Raw genomic sequence first — 16,052 nt, 5'->3', positions numbered from 1 at the left:
ATACAACTCCCCCTAACTTCATGCTTCGATCTCCTTCTCGTGATTTCTATCTCCCTTTGACATCAATGGCAAAGGGTGACTCCCCCTGACAATCTTCCTACTTCTTGTGGACCTGTAACCTGCTTGTGCTTCCTTTTGAAAGAGATCGATGTGAGCCTGTAGTTTACCTGCGTCCCCACTAACGAAGTACCTTCCTTGTCTTCTTGCAAAGTACCTGCCACTCTTTGAAATACTTTCATTAATACTTGCTGCAACAACTTGTCTCCCCCTATCATGCTATGCTTCATACGAGTTGCCACTGCCGATTCTACCTGTCAATATAAATTATCTTTCCTTTTACAACATGGCACTGCTGGTGCAATTCAGCTTTGCTAACCTGCTATTCATCAGGCTCTTAATGCTGATGATTCCTTTGAGTTCTTCTAATGATCGATAATTGTGGACCTGTATTCCTTGACTTTTCTTCTCCCTCTGAACTTGCTATGGACTTGACACATTTGCCTTGAAGTTGCTATTTTGCGCATAATGCTACATATATGTCAACTGTAGACCAGTCAATAGATAGATCTTCAAAATTCAGGGAGTCAACAAGCTAGATGTTTTCAAAATAATGTATCACCCAACTCTTTGGCTGGAACTTCTTGAAGCTTGTCATCATCCAATGTACCTGTTGATTCATCATGACTTTTTGCCTTTACGAAACTGGAAAGCATGACTGCTGAGACTTTCTCATTTACTTGGTCTTCTTCCTTTTGCTTTCTTCTCCATACCTTCTTGTACCTGATGTTAGTGTTGTACCTGCAATTGCGAGCTATGTGCCATAATTTGGCATTTACAACATTCAATGTTGGGCTGGATTGTTTGAGCAGATGAGATATATTTTCGGTTGGCAAAGTTGTTTTGAAATCTGTATTGCGATCCAGCAAACCTGCTTCTATGGTTTTAATAATGATTTTGATAATTGTACCTGCCATAATATTTACAATCCTTAGCCATATGTCCAAAGTAAGTACATGAAAACCAATAACCATTAAACAAATTAGCATACCTGTATTCATTCTTCTTCGGAGGTGGTGGTGTAGTCTTTTGTTGTCCTTTGTCCTTGATTGCTTTAGTATCATTCTTTGGAGCTGCAACATGCTTAATCTTCTTTGATCTTTCACTTCGATCAATCTTCTCCTCAATCTGTCTTTGTGAAGTCTTGGAGCTCGTGGCTTCGTCACATGGAGCCTTACCTACTCTCTTTGCTTCCATGTTCAATCCAACCAATTCTTGATCTTTCCTGGTAATAATGTGCAAGTGTTCTTTTTGCCAATCCTTGAACTTATTGATTTCATTTAGAGATATGTCAAATTCTCTTTGCTTTTGAGCAAGATCTTCCTAAAATCTGTTTTTCAATAATCTCCTTCTTCCTTCTGCCTCTTCTACCTGTAGATTCAGAAGAGTGATATTTTCTACTTCTTTGCTGAGGACCTGTATCTGATCCTTCTTGTTAAAATTGGCAACTAGGGCCAAATTCCACTTTGGAAAGCTCATTTGATAGCGATGATTATTGCATTGAATTCCCCTTTTCGAGAGGACCAAAATCGACGTAAGATCATTAACTTTGGATAAGCATAGATATGTTTTTGAATTTATGGCCACACATGTGCAAATTGTCAAGATCGGCCACATCATCATGTAGGCTCATGAAACCCAAGAGACATGTCACTTGAGCCCCTACGACTTGTATAAATATGAGAGACCTCAAATCTCATTTGGCATCATATCATCTCGCACATTCTTCTCTCTTCATCTGATTGGTTCGTACAACTTATTGGGCATATCTTTTCCTCACATGCGTGGCAACAGAAGGACAAATTGCAGGACGAATTACAAGGCCGAATTTTCAGAGTTTGTTACAGGTTTGACTAGTGTTGACCATGGGTGTTTAGACCACATTTGACTTCAATTTTTGGGTCAGAATTTCGTTTTTGGCGGGCCGCATTTATTGGCACAAGAATCGAGGCATTTTGTTGACTTTGACTGTAGACCAATCGCAGGGTTGACCGCAAAATTGACCGTAGAGTTTGACCAAGTTTGGTTGTTTTCATGATTGTTTTGGGTTGACTTTGACCAGCAAAGAAGGCCGAGTTTGACTAAGCTGCATTGAGGATGATTTTCTGCTGCGTTGACCTACGTTGACTTTCTGGTTAGGGCAGAATTTGACTGTTGTTGATTGCAGATTTGACAGGGTTGTTTTGACTGTGATTTGGAAAGTCAATTTTGACTTTTGTACTCTCTCTCTATGTTGAACATTTGATATAATAATAAGAAGAATTGATCAAAGGGTTTTCCCCATCTTGGGGTTTTTCCCTGGCATTCGCCAAATCTGGTGTCCTCTTGTCTTGGCTTGTCTTCTGCATTTTATTATTCATGTTCTATCTACAGTTACTGTCAATGTGATTTATGGTTAATGTGATTGCTATTGGAAATTGTCATTGGGCTGCTAAAAGGACATTGAAGTAATTGTGCTAAGCATAGAACATACCATTGTTAACTAAAATTAACATGGTATCAGAGCCCAGGTGAAGACAAAGCCCAAGCAAGAGAGAGAAAAGCAATCACTAAGAGAGATCTGTTGGTCAAGGACAAGCCTCAATGGCTTCTACATATTACTTCAAGACCAAGGATAAGCTCAATAAAAAATCTGACTATCATGCATGGAAGATGACTTTGGACTTGACTTTGGAAGAGCATGATGCAATGGACTATGTGCAGGGAAAAATGGTGGAGCTTCCTTCAAATGCACCGATTGCTGCTAAGACAAAGTATAGAAAAGGTGAGGTCAAAGCAAAGAAAATTTTGATTGACTCTATTCAAAAGCATTTAGTTGCTTATATTTCTGATTTGGGAACACCTAAGGAGATGTTTGATAAGCTGGTTGGGATGTTCAAAGTGAACAATGCAAAATCAAATCCTCTTTCTCAAAAACAAGTTGAAGGACATCAAGATGGATAAAGGGGAGTCTATCCAATCCTACTTCATGAGAATAACTCAAATCAATAATGACCTACTATCTATTGGAGAAGTTATTACTGACAGGGAGCTCACTCTCATTACACTTGGCGTTCTTTCAAGACCTTGGGATGTATTTGTCACCACTATTCTCAACAATGACAGGACACTTGGTTTTGATGAGTTATTGGCTAGATGTACTAAAGAGGAGACAAAGATGATGGAGAGAGATAAGCCCTCCAATGGAAATGAAACTACTTCCTTCTCCGCTCATCCAAAGAGGAAGAATAATGCTGGTCCAAGGAGATAGGGTCAAGGATTCAAGAAGGGATTCAAAGAAGGAACAAATGGAAGGTGCTACAAATGCAATAGGTTCTACCACTATGCTAGAGAGTGTCCTCAAAAGAAGAATTCTCAAAGGGATGACGACAACAACAACCACAACAGTTTCAAAGGCAATGGTAATCAAAGGAACAACAAGTTCAACAACAAAGGAAAGAGGAATGCTCTTGCTACTTGAAATGGAAATGATCGACCTCCCAAGAGGACAAGAAATGCCAGGTATGATGAAAGTGATGTTGTAGAAAAACAAGATGAGTTTGATCTTATTTCCACTCTATCTACTGCCTCTCCTCCGAATAATTTGGATCATTAGTTGATTGATAGTGGAACCTCAAGGCACTCCACTAGGTACAAGGAAGCCCTCTCAAATTTGGTTGAAAGGAAGACTAATTTGAAGGTCATACTTGGAGATAATGCCACCTACCCCATGAAAGGGATAGGTACTATCACTCCTCACTTGAATCAAGGTCAAACCATTCATCTACAAGAAGTATTGTATGTGCTCGATTTGAAGAAGAACCTAGTGTCTGTTTCTACAATGGAAGATAAAGGCCTCAAGGTAACATTCATTGATGGAAATGTATGTATTTGGCAAAGAAACTCCAAAGATGCATTTACTCTTGGATTAAGGGTTGATGGTCCCTATCAAGTTGGAGGAAGTCTTTTGGGAGCTTTGGCAAGAGATACTTCTCTTCAATCTAAGCTATGGCACCGAAGATTTTCCCCTTTACATTACAAAGCCTTACCTGGGCTAAGGAAGATGGTCATAGGTATGCCTGAGTTTAACATGAACCATGAAGGTGTTTGTCAGGGTTGTGCAGCTGGGAAACATACAAAGAGATCATTCCCTTCTAGTGAGAGCAACACAACTGATATTCTTCAATTGGTCCATTCTGACCTGTCTAGTATGTTACTCGTAACATCATTAGGAGGATAGTCATATTATGCAATCTTTGTTGATGACTACTCTTGCAAAACATGGATCGATTTCTTGAAGAGGAAGGATGAAATGTTCAAATGGTTCCGTTCTTTCATAGCATTGGTGGAAAATCAAAGAGGGAAGAAGATCAAGATATTGAGGATAGACAATGGAACTGAATATGAATCAAATGAATTCAATGACTTTTGCAGTGAGGCTGGCATTAAGAGGGAGACAATTGTCCCATATACTCCTAAGTAGAATGTCGTTGTTGAAAGGAAGAATCGAACAATCATGGAAGCCACTCGTGCCATGCTCCATGATCAAGGCTTGCCAAAGTTCTTATGGGGAGAAGCTGCCAACACTGTCGTAAATGTTCAAAATAGGAGTCCGCATCAAGCCTTGGTTTTCAATACACCTAAGGAAGTCTTCACTGGTAAGAAACCTATTGTTTCTGATTTTAGAATATTTAGGTATCTCATGTATTTTCACGTGCCTAAAGTGAAAAGGAATAAGTTGGAAGCTTTTGGGAAAAAAGGAATATTCGTCGGTTACAGTGAAAATTCAAAGGTATATAAACTCTACGTGCTTGGTCAAAGAGGTGGAAGTAAGTCGTGATGTCACATTTGATGAAGACACTGCCCTGTGGAAAGCTAGAGATCTCACTATCCCAAGGAAGGACGATGATGATGCTGTGGAAAAACATGATGAACCTTCGATAGATGAGCCTATGCCCGATATTGAAGGCCCGATGGATCTTATCGTTCCACCTCCTGGTGATACCTCTACTTTAAGGAAATGTCCACTATGGCTCAAAGATTCTCTTGAAGATGCTGAAAGACATATTGCTCCAAGAGGGACATTTCGTGAAAGTAAGAAGCCGAATAGGTATTAAGGTTCTTTGGCTGCTATGAGTACAATTGTTCAAGTTGAACGTTGCACGTTTGAGGAAGTAGTAAAACACCAAGTTTGGAAGGACGCGATGAATGAGGAGTATGAGTCAATCATGAAGAATGATGTCTTGGATGTGGTGCCTAGACCCTAGGACAAGTTTGTGGTCACTTCTAAATGGATTTACAAAATTAAACATGGAGTTGATGGGAGTGCTGAAAAATATAAGGCCAAGTTCGTTGCTCGAGGCTTCTCTCAAAAGGAAGGAGTTGACTATGACAAGACATTTGCACCAGTTGCCTAATATACCACTATCCGATCTATTATTGCTCTTGCTGCTAATCAAGGGTGGAGCCTACTTCAAATGGACGTCAAGACTGCTTTCATGCATGGCTTGCTTAAGGAGGAAGTCTACTTGGAACAACCCTAGGGGTTTGAAGTACAAGATTGAAGGAAACATGTATGCATGGTTAAGAAAGCCCCTTATGGGTTGAAGCAAGCCCCTAGGGCTTGGTATGAGAGAATTGACAATTATCTTATGAAGCTAGGATTTATGATGAGCTATGATGATCCAAACCTATACTTCAAGGTTGAAAAGGACATGACTCTCATTTTGGTACTTTATGTTGATGATTGTTTTCGGATTGGTGCAAACCCTCTCATTTATCAATGCAAGAGGGAGTTTACTTATGAGTTCAAGATGAAGGACCTAGGACTAATGCACTACTTCCTAGGCTTGGAGGTTTGGCAAAATCTAGGTGAGATTTTCCTTTCTCAAGGAAAATACATTGTGAAGCTGCTAGAGAGATGTGGGATGGTGGATTGCAAGTCTGTGTCTACTCTGATGGAACTCAACTTCAAGAAGCTATGTCGAATTGCTGCTGGACTAGAATTGGGAAACCCTTTTGAGTATTGACGACTTGTGGGGGCCCTGATGTTCTTAGTAAACTCCCGTCCGACATATGATTTGTTGTGAATACATTGGATTGTTGCTAAGAATCTCTTGAGATATCTCCGTGGCACACAATTATGGGCTGAGATACACTGTCGGGAATTTGAGGCTTCATGGATAATTCTGATGCTGACTGGGTTGGAAATGTGGTAGATAGAAAGAGCACATCTGGATGTTGCTTCTCATTGGGGTCTGCTTCGATTTCTTGGATGAGTAGGAAGCAAAAATCGATTTCTCTAAGCACTGCTTAGGTCGAATACATTGTAGTTAGTATGGGTTGTTGTGAAGCTTTATGGTTGAGGAAGCTCTTCAGTGAGCTATTTGAGCACGTGTTGGATACCACCGTGATCTATTGATTCACCTTTAAGAGAATCTTGTGTTCCACGACCGCTCCAAGCACATTGATATCAGGTACCACTTGATCCAGGATATGGTACAACGGGGAGCAATTAGGCTCTAACACATCAGGATTGATGACCAGATTGCTGACATTCTCACAAAGCCCTTGGGGAAGGTCAAATTCTTAGCCTTTTGAGAGATACTTGGAGTCGTGGAAGGACCCTCTCATGAGGGTCCTGCTTGAGTTGGACCCTGAGCTTTGGGAGCTCCTGGGGGCTTGGGTACTTATTGGAGCTATGAGAGACCATAGGGTGAGTGGTTCACCTTCCCCTATAGGTGCGCTATGTACAGGGTGAGTGGTTCACCTTCCCCTGTGATACCCCATGATGGTTGACATGTGTGTAGGATGAGTGGTTCACCTTCCCCTACGATTGATGAAACATGTGTAGTGTGAGTGGTTCACCTTCCCTTACGATTGATGATATATGCATAGGATGAGTGGTTCACCTTCTCCTATGGCATATGAGCATGATGAGTGGTTCACTTCCTGTGGATGCCCCAACATACATCCTATCCATGTAGTCCGAGACTCATGGGAAGTACCTCTCATTTGGCTAATGAGTTGGGAAAAGTGGATAGGGACCATAGCACTACAGATGAACACATCGTTTAATGTTGTACTCCCTATGTTTAGGATGCATGGTGTTCAACAACTTGATCTGGGATCAAGTCTAATTGGGGTTCAAACCCTGGATTGACTTTTGTTAGTGGAGAGTGGCAAGGTCTTGTGACTCACTCTTGATCAATTCTTCTTCATTATCTATATTAGTGTTCAGTAGAGTAAAGATGAGATGTAGATATGGTACATGATGATAGGATGGCATGATGATGGATGGATTGGCAGGTGGAATTCTCCCTAGTCGAGAGGGAGTGTTAAAATCGGCAACTAGGGCCAAATTCCACTTTGGATAGCTGATTTGATGGAGATGATTATTGCATTGAGTTCCTCTTTTCGAGAGGACCAGAATCGACCTAAAGATCATTAAATTTGGATAAGCATAAATATGTTTTTGAATTTATGCCCACACGTGCAAATTGTCAAGGTTGGACACATCATCATGTAGGCTCATGAAGCCCAAGAGACATGTCACTTGACCCCCATGACTTGTATAAATATGAGAGACCTCAAATCTCATTTGGCATCATAAAATCTCACACATTCTTCTCTCTCTTCATCTGATTGGTTCGTACAACTTATTGGGCATCTCTTTTCCTCACACATGTGGCAACAAAAGGATGAATTACAGGGCCGAAATTTCAGAGTCTGTTGCAGGTTTGACCAGTGTTGACTAGGGGTGTTTTGACCACATTTGACTGCAATTTTTGGGTTAAAATTTCATTCTTGGTAGGCCACATTTATTGGCACATGAACCAAGGCATTTTTTTGACTTTGACCGCAGACCAATTGCAGGGTTGACTGCAGGCCTGATCTCAAAGATGACTGCAGAGTTTGACCAAGTTTCACTGTTGTTTTCATGATTGTTTTGGGCTGACTTTGACCAACAAAGAAGGCTGAGTTTGAATGAGCTGCATAGAGGATGATTTGCTATTGTGTTGACCTATGTTGACTTTCTAGTTACAGCAGAATTTGACTACTATTGACTGCAGAATTGACAAGGCTATTTTGTCTGTGATTTAGCAAGTCAATTTTGACTTTTGTACTCTCTCTCTCTTTGCTAAACATTTGATATAATAATAAGAAGAATTGATCAAAGGGTTTTCCCCATCTTGGGGTGTTTTCCTGACATTCACCAAATCTAGTGTCCTCTTGTCTTATACATTTTATTATTCATGTTCTATCTACAGTTACTGTCAATGTGATTTATGGTTAATGTGATTGCTATTGAAAATTAAATTGGAAATTGTCATTTGGTTGCTAAAAGGACATTGAAGTAATTGTGCTAAGCATAGAACATACCATTGTTAACTAAAATTAACACTTCTTCACATTTTCTTTCTTGAGCCTGTCTATTTCTGCAACAATTGTATCCAGTTCCTTTTGTCTTTGATCAACTTCAGATATGTACCTTTGATCAAGTTCTTTTAGTTGTCTTGTCAGGTCTTTCTCTTTCCTTTTCTCTTCCTGCACATGGAGTTTCACTTCTTCCTTAGTGTGTGATTTTCATTGTCTATGTTCTTCCATTCTTTGTTACTTTTTTCAAATTCTTTTCCAATTGACTCTCCAGCTTTTCTGGCTTCTTCCAGCGGCACTTTAAGGATGATGATGATCTCCTTTGATTCTTCATTCTTCCTATTGAGGCTTCTGGCATGTTCTTTTGCTATTTTCAGTTCAACTTCCATAAATTTGACCTTCTCTTTTTCAAACTTAAGCTCCTTTGCACTTTTCAGAAATTGTGGAATGAATGAAGTTTGCGAAACTCTTCTTCACTAGCCACAAAAATGTGCAATCTTCCCTAGCTGTAGAGCTTACCTTACAGACCTGACTTCACATGAAACTTATGCCCAGAATGCCTTCACCGAATTTGATTCCATCTGTGATAAGGAAGGAGGGCCATATATGTATCACAACAAAAACCCTTATTGACAGATAAATTGGTTCCAAGAATAGTTCCAGACTTGGATATTTAGAGAAGCTCCTTCGCTGGTCCTGAAATAGTCCCTTGCTGAAATTTGTTGATATGTAAAGTTTTTCTTTGCCTCCTTTATTATCATGCATTCTTGTCACTCCAGAATCCAGATTCAGATTGAATACAAAACTTTATTCACAGAATTACATATATAAGTGTTTTTAGGTGCCAGTCAATTACTTTATGGGACTTCATTTGTGGGTGGTTCTATTAAATTGATTATATGGATCATATTTCTACTAGAACATGATTGTTATAGGTAAATTTGCATCTCATTTTTTCCTGATTGGTCTAAGTGTTTTTAAATCATGTGGTTTCATAAAGATTTTCCATATCGATTTTTGCGTCTTTTATGTTTCACTATGGGGCAGTAGAATGAACTTTTGGCATTTAGCTTATTATTGTTCATGTTTTATATATGTTCACTAAAGTGGGTTCTCCAACTTCTTATCAATATATGTTTTGTGATTTGTGCAGGGAGTACGAAATAGTTTCAATGGTGAGCATACTATTTCATCAACCATGGGTACAGATTCTGTTGGCCTGATATTGTATTGGTGATATCGACAAATTTTATGTGTAGAAGTAATAAGTCCTTTTGTTTTTAGATTGTTATAATTGATGGAACTACTAGTTGTTAAATCTTTCCTTGTCTATGCTTTGATTAGAGATGCTTCATGATTGTTTCTATGTTTTCAAAAAAACAACATTTAATTTTAAATAATTGAATTCATGTCTTCAAAATTTGGCAAGAATAAAGAATTAGGTCTATGCATGATTGGCGATTCTCATAAGTAGTTTTTGATGAACTTTTATTGTTACGATAATTAGAAGTATGTCTCAAGGGGTTTCCATAGTTCAACATATATATTTTTCAGGATTACCTTTATAGATAAGATAAGATAACATAATTATATTAATGCCCAAGAAACTCTGGAGGGAACAATTGATAGAGATGTGCTGAAAATATATTTGGGTCTCCCTTGTCAAAAAGAATAGTGGTTTGATGTGGAGTCAGGGGGGAGGAGGGTCAACTCGAAGTGAGAAGGAAAGAAGGGTGTGATTGACTAAGGGATGGGGGTTATGGAGAAGTGACATGGCCAATGAAGTAGGTCTAGGCTAGTAATGCCATTGTCAATGGAATTAGTTCCTCCACTATATGTAAAGCATGTGAAGTGGCTGGATTGCAAGGGATAGGGGAGGTTGTTCTGTATCAACTTGTGAGATTCCCCTTGCTATAAAAGGTGCCCACCATTGTTAGCGCTCGAATTTGGCCTCAGGCTAAAGAAGGCAAAATCCAAGGCAACATCAAACCACTTAGCCTCGTAGCTAGCCCTACGGGGACAGGAGAGGGCTCTCTCCGGGTCTATCTCGGCAAAAGGTCTTCAAAGGGCTGAGATGACCAATAAAGAACAATGATTTTAGGCTAGTAAATTGATAGGGAAAGTTTGATTTTAAATTTTTAGGGTTTTGCAGCACTATTTGGGATTCCTGTGGTGATTTGTGTTGATGGTGTGTTTCTCTCATGTACTTGTAAGAAGAGATGAAAAACATAGATCCAGAAAAATCGACATCTCTAGAGGTAAAGCTTGACATTTTGATAAGTGCAGTAGAAAAGATGATGGACAAGATCACCGCAAGAAATGCTTATGATGTTCAAGCCCATGGCTCGCTGATTGAAGAAGAACAAGTTGCTGATCCAAAACATTTTGTTTATTATCCTAGTTGTCATAGATCTGATAATTTTATAGATCATTGTGAAGAAGAGAGAGCTGTTGATATGATGTGTATGTTTGATGATGAATTGCCTCAGTTTGATCAGTATGATGATGATTATGTTCTCCAAAAAGAAGCTAATCTTGCAGACAAATCAACAGCTAGTTTGTGCGAGGAGGAAGTTCATTTTCAGCAGCTTGAATACAATGTTCAGCCATCACATATCAGCTATGACAGTGACGAGGAAAGTGCAGCAAATTTTGAAATAAGTGAAGGATCTTTGCCTTTTTGTTTTGATTCGTTTCAGTTCATCAGAGATAACTACCATGCAATCAGAAATCAAATGTCAACAAGTCTTGATTTGAATCATCTTGAGAGCAATGAACATTTTGTTCAAGACTTCTCATATTCAGATTTGCAACCCCCGAAAGCCATTGATTGTCAAGTTGCAGTTGAAGACTTGGAAGTGGACACACATGATTTAATGATTCAAGGTGACTCTGTACCATTCTGTTTTGAATCATTTCAGTTTTTGAAGGGTACATTGCATAGTAAATTTTCAAATGAACAGCCTATAACAAATCAGCAATCTCTCAGTGCTAATGTTGAGGATGCGACAAATAACAAAATTCTTGAGCAGCCTATAGCATCAGATTTGCAGCCATCAAATGAAATTGAAGGGCAGATTACAGATGAAGCTGTGGAAGACGAAATACATGATTTGATGATGCAGGAAGATTCTATACCCTTTTGTTTCAAAGCATTTCAGTTTATAAGGCAGAATCTTCGTAAAATCTCTCAAGAAAAAGATGAACAGCTAGAAGGATGTCATACATTTTCAATGGATACATTACAACAGTGTTTTCAAGTTTTGCATGATCCAATCGCTGATGTTTTGGATGAGGTTTGTAGTCAAAGTCTTTCTCCATTGACTACATGTGAGCTTGAAACATGTGCTGATATGAATTTGATCCGGCAGCCGGTTTCTTTCTCATTTTCAGCAGAGGTCTTGTCACAAGGCTCAGATCAAAGTTTGCATTCATGGTATGAGGAGAAGAGAAGTAATCCATTGGATGAGCTAAGTTCCAGTGTGCTTGAATTTCAAGATCCTTATGCAGTGTTTGTGGAGGTGGATAGAGAATTCATATCATTCTACGGATCTGTTTCCAAATTGTCATGGGAGTTGCCTTTTAGTAGTTCTCTTTTGTTGTTCATAAGTGAGCACTTGCGGAGAATTCGAACAACAAACGGGATACTTACTTGGTTGCATTGGTTGTTTCATTTCACTTGATCAGGTGATGAATGAAACTGTTAGAGTAGGTTTTGATGAATAAGCTCCACTTTGAGCATCATTTCCAGTTTGTCAGTTGTGTTTCAGTATTGAGTCAGTTTTTAGTTGAGTGAGAGTCAATTTGTGTCATCCGAGTCATCAATTTTCAGTCATGCATTTTAGTTTGAATTTTTTTGACTCCATTGCCCAATGGATGAAGGCATTGTCTAGCTCTTCCAGAGATCTTTCGTTCTTGGCACCTCCAAGGAGCTACCATCCCCATTGGAGCCAATGTTAGTGTCAGTCTTTCCAGCCTTCCTCCAGTGATCAAATATGCTCTTACAAAGTGGTCTCAGAGTGTCCAGGTCAAATTTTGTCATTTCAAAGAGTTTTCAAGCAAAATTTGGTCACTAGGCATTAGGTCTAGGGTTTGCTTTCACTCCTTCTAAAGTTGTCCAAATGTCGATCCATGTCATCATTCTGCTGAGTTTATCATCATTCATAGGGTTGTTATTATCATGTCAGGTTCCATTGGGTCATTTTACACCTTGTTCATGCTTCAATTGCGCCTAGGTAAGGTCATTTCCCTCTCCTAGGGTTTTGAAGGCAATTTCTCTTGGACGGTCAAATCATCAGCAAAAATTATATCCTGATGTTCATACACCTTCCCCTATCCTTAAAGTACCTTATAAAACACTTTCCATCTCTGAGATCCCCAAATTCCTCATTTTTGCACAAACCCTAGTTTTTTGCTACAACTTGGCAATTTTCTAGGTTGGGCCTGTGTTTTTCCCTTTTGGACCCCTTCCCCTCACTCAATCTCTGAGATTCCACTTTCCTCTGCTTCCTAACATCCCTCCCTACTTCCAAAAATTTCCCCAAGAATTTAGAAGCCCCCTATCCCCTTCATTTCACTTCATTTCGACAAAATCCCTTGTTTCACACATCGGGACAAGTTTCACTCAAAAGCTGTTTCAGAGCAATCAAAGATGAATTTTGGAAAACTGAGAGAGGTTTTTGTCCACAACATGCCAAAGAAGAAAAACCTCCCTCACTTTTTACACAGGTGTCATGGTTTTAGAGAAATGTAAAAAATATTGTTGCCTCAGGAGAATCGAATGCACCTCTGAAGTGTCCTTGGGAAAATCAAGTTTTCTCCTAGCTTGGTTGGCCAAATGACTTTCTTGATGAGTCAAATGATAACTAGACACAAAGAGTTTTCCAATGAGCTATCATGAGCTCAATTTGGAGTTGAGGAAGGCATTCAAAAGTTGACTGCAACAACACTCTGCCTTGAGGCAGCTTCATTTGGCACATTTTTACCAGTCTTGGGAGATTTGATTTTTGACAGGGCAAATGAACTCCAAATTGAAAAATTCCAGTTGTGTTGGAAAGTAGATTCAAAGACCTTTCCAACGAGCTATCTTGCGCCCAATTTGGACACCGGGAAGGCCTCCAAAAAGCATCTGAAAGTCGCGCTACACGTAGGGCTCAGGCGCGCTACGCGTCAGGGTTTTGGCTCAACGCGTAGTGCGCGGCGCGCTACCCTTAAGTTGGGGAGGTCCATTTCACAAAAACTTAGCATTTTTGGATTTGTCATGACAAAATACACTTGCTCAGCCACTGCCAAGAAGTTTCATGGAGATTTGAGCCCCCAAAAGGTAAAAAAAAGCAAAAAATGACCTTTTGCCACTTTTTGGACACACAGAAAGTAGTCTTGGGAGATTGCAATTTTGGAGGGGCAAATGGCCACCAAATTGAGAAATTCCACTTGGGTTGGAGAGTAGACACCCAGACCTTTCCAACAAGCCCAATTGTGCCTCATTTGGATGCCGGGAAGTGCCTCAAAAGTGGCCTGAAAGGCGCGCTACGCGTTGAGAAATGGTGCGCTACGCGTTGGGAAAATTTGCCAGTTTTGCTCTTTCAGCTCAGGAAAACGCAGCATTGACTAGTTTTGACTTTTTGGTGGGATTTTTCATCCTCTTTTATGTAATTGATGTAATTTCCTGTTGACATGACACTTTTTTACCTATTCTAGGAGATTCATTCATAAAATGGCAAAAAATTAATGAATGAATTGGTTTCCTAGCTTATAGAGGCAAGTTGTTTTGATTGCCTAGATTGTAGTGCTCAGTTTAGAATTGGTTGAAACAGCTCCTAGGATGATGAGCTCGACCCCTAGAGGCTAGGGAATGGGTTGGCATGGTCTATATTATGTATTTTCTAAATCATTTTCATGGTTGGAGAGGTTGGACTCTGGAGGGATAAGCTTAGACTGTATTACTCTTTGTATCTCTGCAATTTTGGGAAAGGAAAGACCAGGGTTTTGCAGCACTATTTGGGATTCCTGTGGTTATTTGTGTTGATGGTGTGTTTCTTTCATGTACTTGTAAGTGTGTTATGTGTATCATTTTCCTACCTCTCTTTTCTGCACATTAAGTAAATGAAGTGTTAAGGTAGAATTCATAATTTATATGCTCTGCCTTTAAGTTTGCTTAATATCTATGTTTTCCTCTGTTTAAAGAGAATTCTCAAAAGTTTCTTGCTCTCTTTAGCCCCTCACCGGTCATTTCTATCCATTCACTTAATTCAAAGGCATCAAGACAATCTCCTACCTTGCCCCAAAAAGACCTCTGCAAAAAACTGTGTCTCATCCCCGCACCCAAAATTGCTGTGCTCAGTTTTCCACCAAAACTCTAAAAACTTAAAATCAAACTTCCCCTATCAGTTTACTAGCCTAAAATCCAGTGTTCTATATTGGTCATCTCCGCCCTTTTGAAAACCTTTTGCCGAGATAGACCCGGAGAGAGCCCTCTCCTGCCCCGTAGGGCTAGCTACGAGGCTAAGTGGTTTGATGTTGCCTTGGATTTTGTCTTTTTCAGCCTGAGGCCAAATTCAAGCGCTAACAACCATATGTTGTAATGGGTGACAAAGCATCATCTAACAATCTATGAGGTCCTACTATCTTGAGACCTATCTTCGGAGTACAAAACATTTATGGACTGATCATGGAGAGGGATCTAGAAAGCTCTAGTGCGAGTGTTAAAGTCATCTAGGAGGATGATCTCCCCAGTTGTTATTATTGAGTGCTGCCAATATATAGGTATGTGTGGGGGTCTGTATTAGAATGAATGAAAATTGGTGATGATGTTGGCAGGAAGAAGAAAATGACGATATAGATGTCTTTGGATAAAAGGGACTCACTAATCTAAACCTACATAAATCTGGGCAATTGATCTGGTTACCACATAAACTTTCCTATGAAGGGAGTCTGTAATTAGCCAAGCTACTCCATTGAAACTTCTAACACTACATAATCACTTTGTTTATTGTCTTCAAGATGAAAGCCAATATAAGTGATGTAATATCTAGGAGAGGTTGGATAGGACTGACATGGTTCTCGATGATGAAAAGGATGTTTTGACGACCCATGAGCATCATACATCAAGCTTGACAATGACTAGAAAGACACATTGCTATTCCAATAATTGATGGATATGCCTCCACCTTATCGCCTCTCCCGTTGAGCCTATCATTTGAAGGCTCTAGATCGTGGTTTCCATCGTGGTTTCCATCTAAGTGGGAAGGATTGTTGAATTACAGCGCTAAGGTTCTTGGAAAGTCATTAATCTATGACCCATAAACATGAGTGTTAATTGCAAATGGCCATTTTCTTATGATTTTGAATAGTCCTCTTAACACTCATTGCATTTGGTGATGCTCATAAGAGTGAGGAAGTGGGACTGAAATTCGTGAAATGAATTGGATAGCCTCAATCATCGCCTCCAATTCTTGCACTCAATAGCTGGGACTTCTCAAGAGGTCACCCTTCCCAAGACTCTTCTAGCTCAAGCTCACTTAATTGTGAAGTTTTTCCCAAAATGAATCACACTCAGGTTGCTACCCCATTTGCAAAACCTTAGCAATTGTTGTTCCTTATGAACTATTTAGTTAGAGCTCCCTTCACTCTTTTATTTA

At 39.6% G+C, this 16,052-nt stretch overlaps 1 protein-coding gene across 5 annotated transcripts in view; it reads left to right on the top strand.

Moving 5' to 3' along the window:
- The window catches only part of LOC149219613 (Sodium Bile acid symporter family), a 524,785-nt gene that overhangs the window by 140,569 nt on the left and 368,164 nt on the right, over positions 1-16,052 (top strand). For 4 of the 5 annotated variants that reach the window (XR_016249246.1, XM_089384430.1, XM_089384427.1 and 1 more), the window contains one exon: positions 9,566-9,614. Coding sequence is in view for 4 of the 5 variants with exons in the window: in XM_089384430.1 (XP_089240556.1) it covers positions 9,566-9,614 (49 nt within the window). In the remaining variant the exon portion in view is untranslated. The remainder of the gene's footprint in view (positions 1-9,565; positions 9,615-16,052) is intronic. The other variant, XM_089384428.1, reaches the window with a different exon arrangement.

Source organism: Pinus tabuliformis, chromosome Q (genome assembly GCF_031772625.1).
Source record: "Pinus tabuliformis cultivar Carrire ecotype Pingquan chromosome Q, CPIR1, whole genome shotgun sequence".
NCBI lineage: Eukaryota > Viridiplantae > Streptophyta > Pinopsida > Pinales > Pinaceae > Pinus > Pinus tabuliformis.
This window is presented reverse-complemented; position numbering and strand designations above follow the sequence as displayed.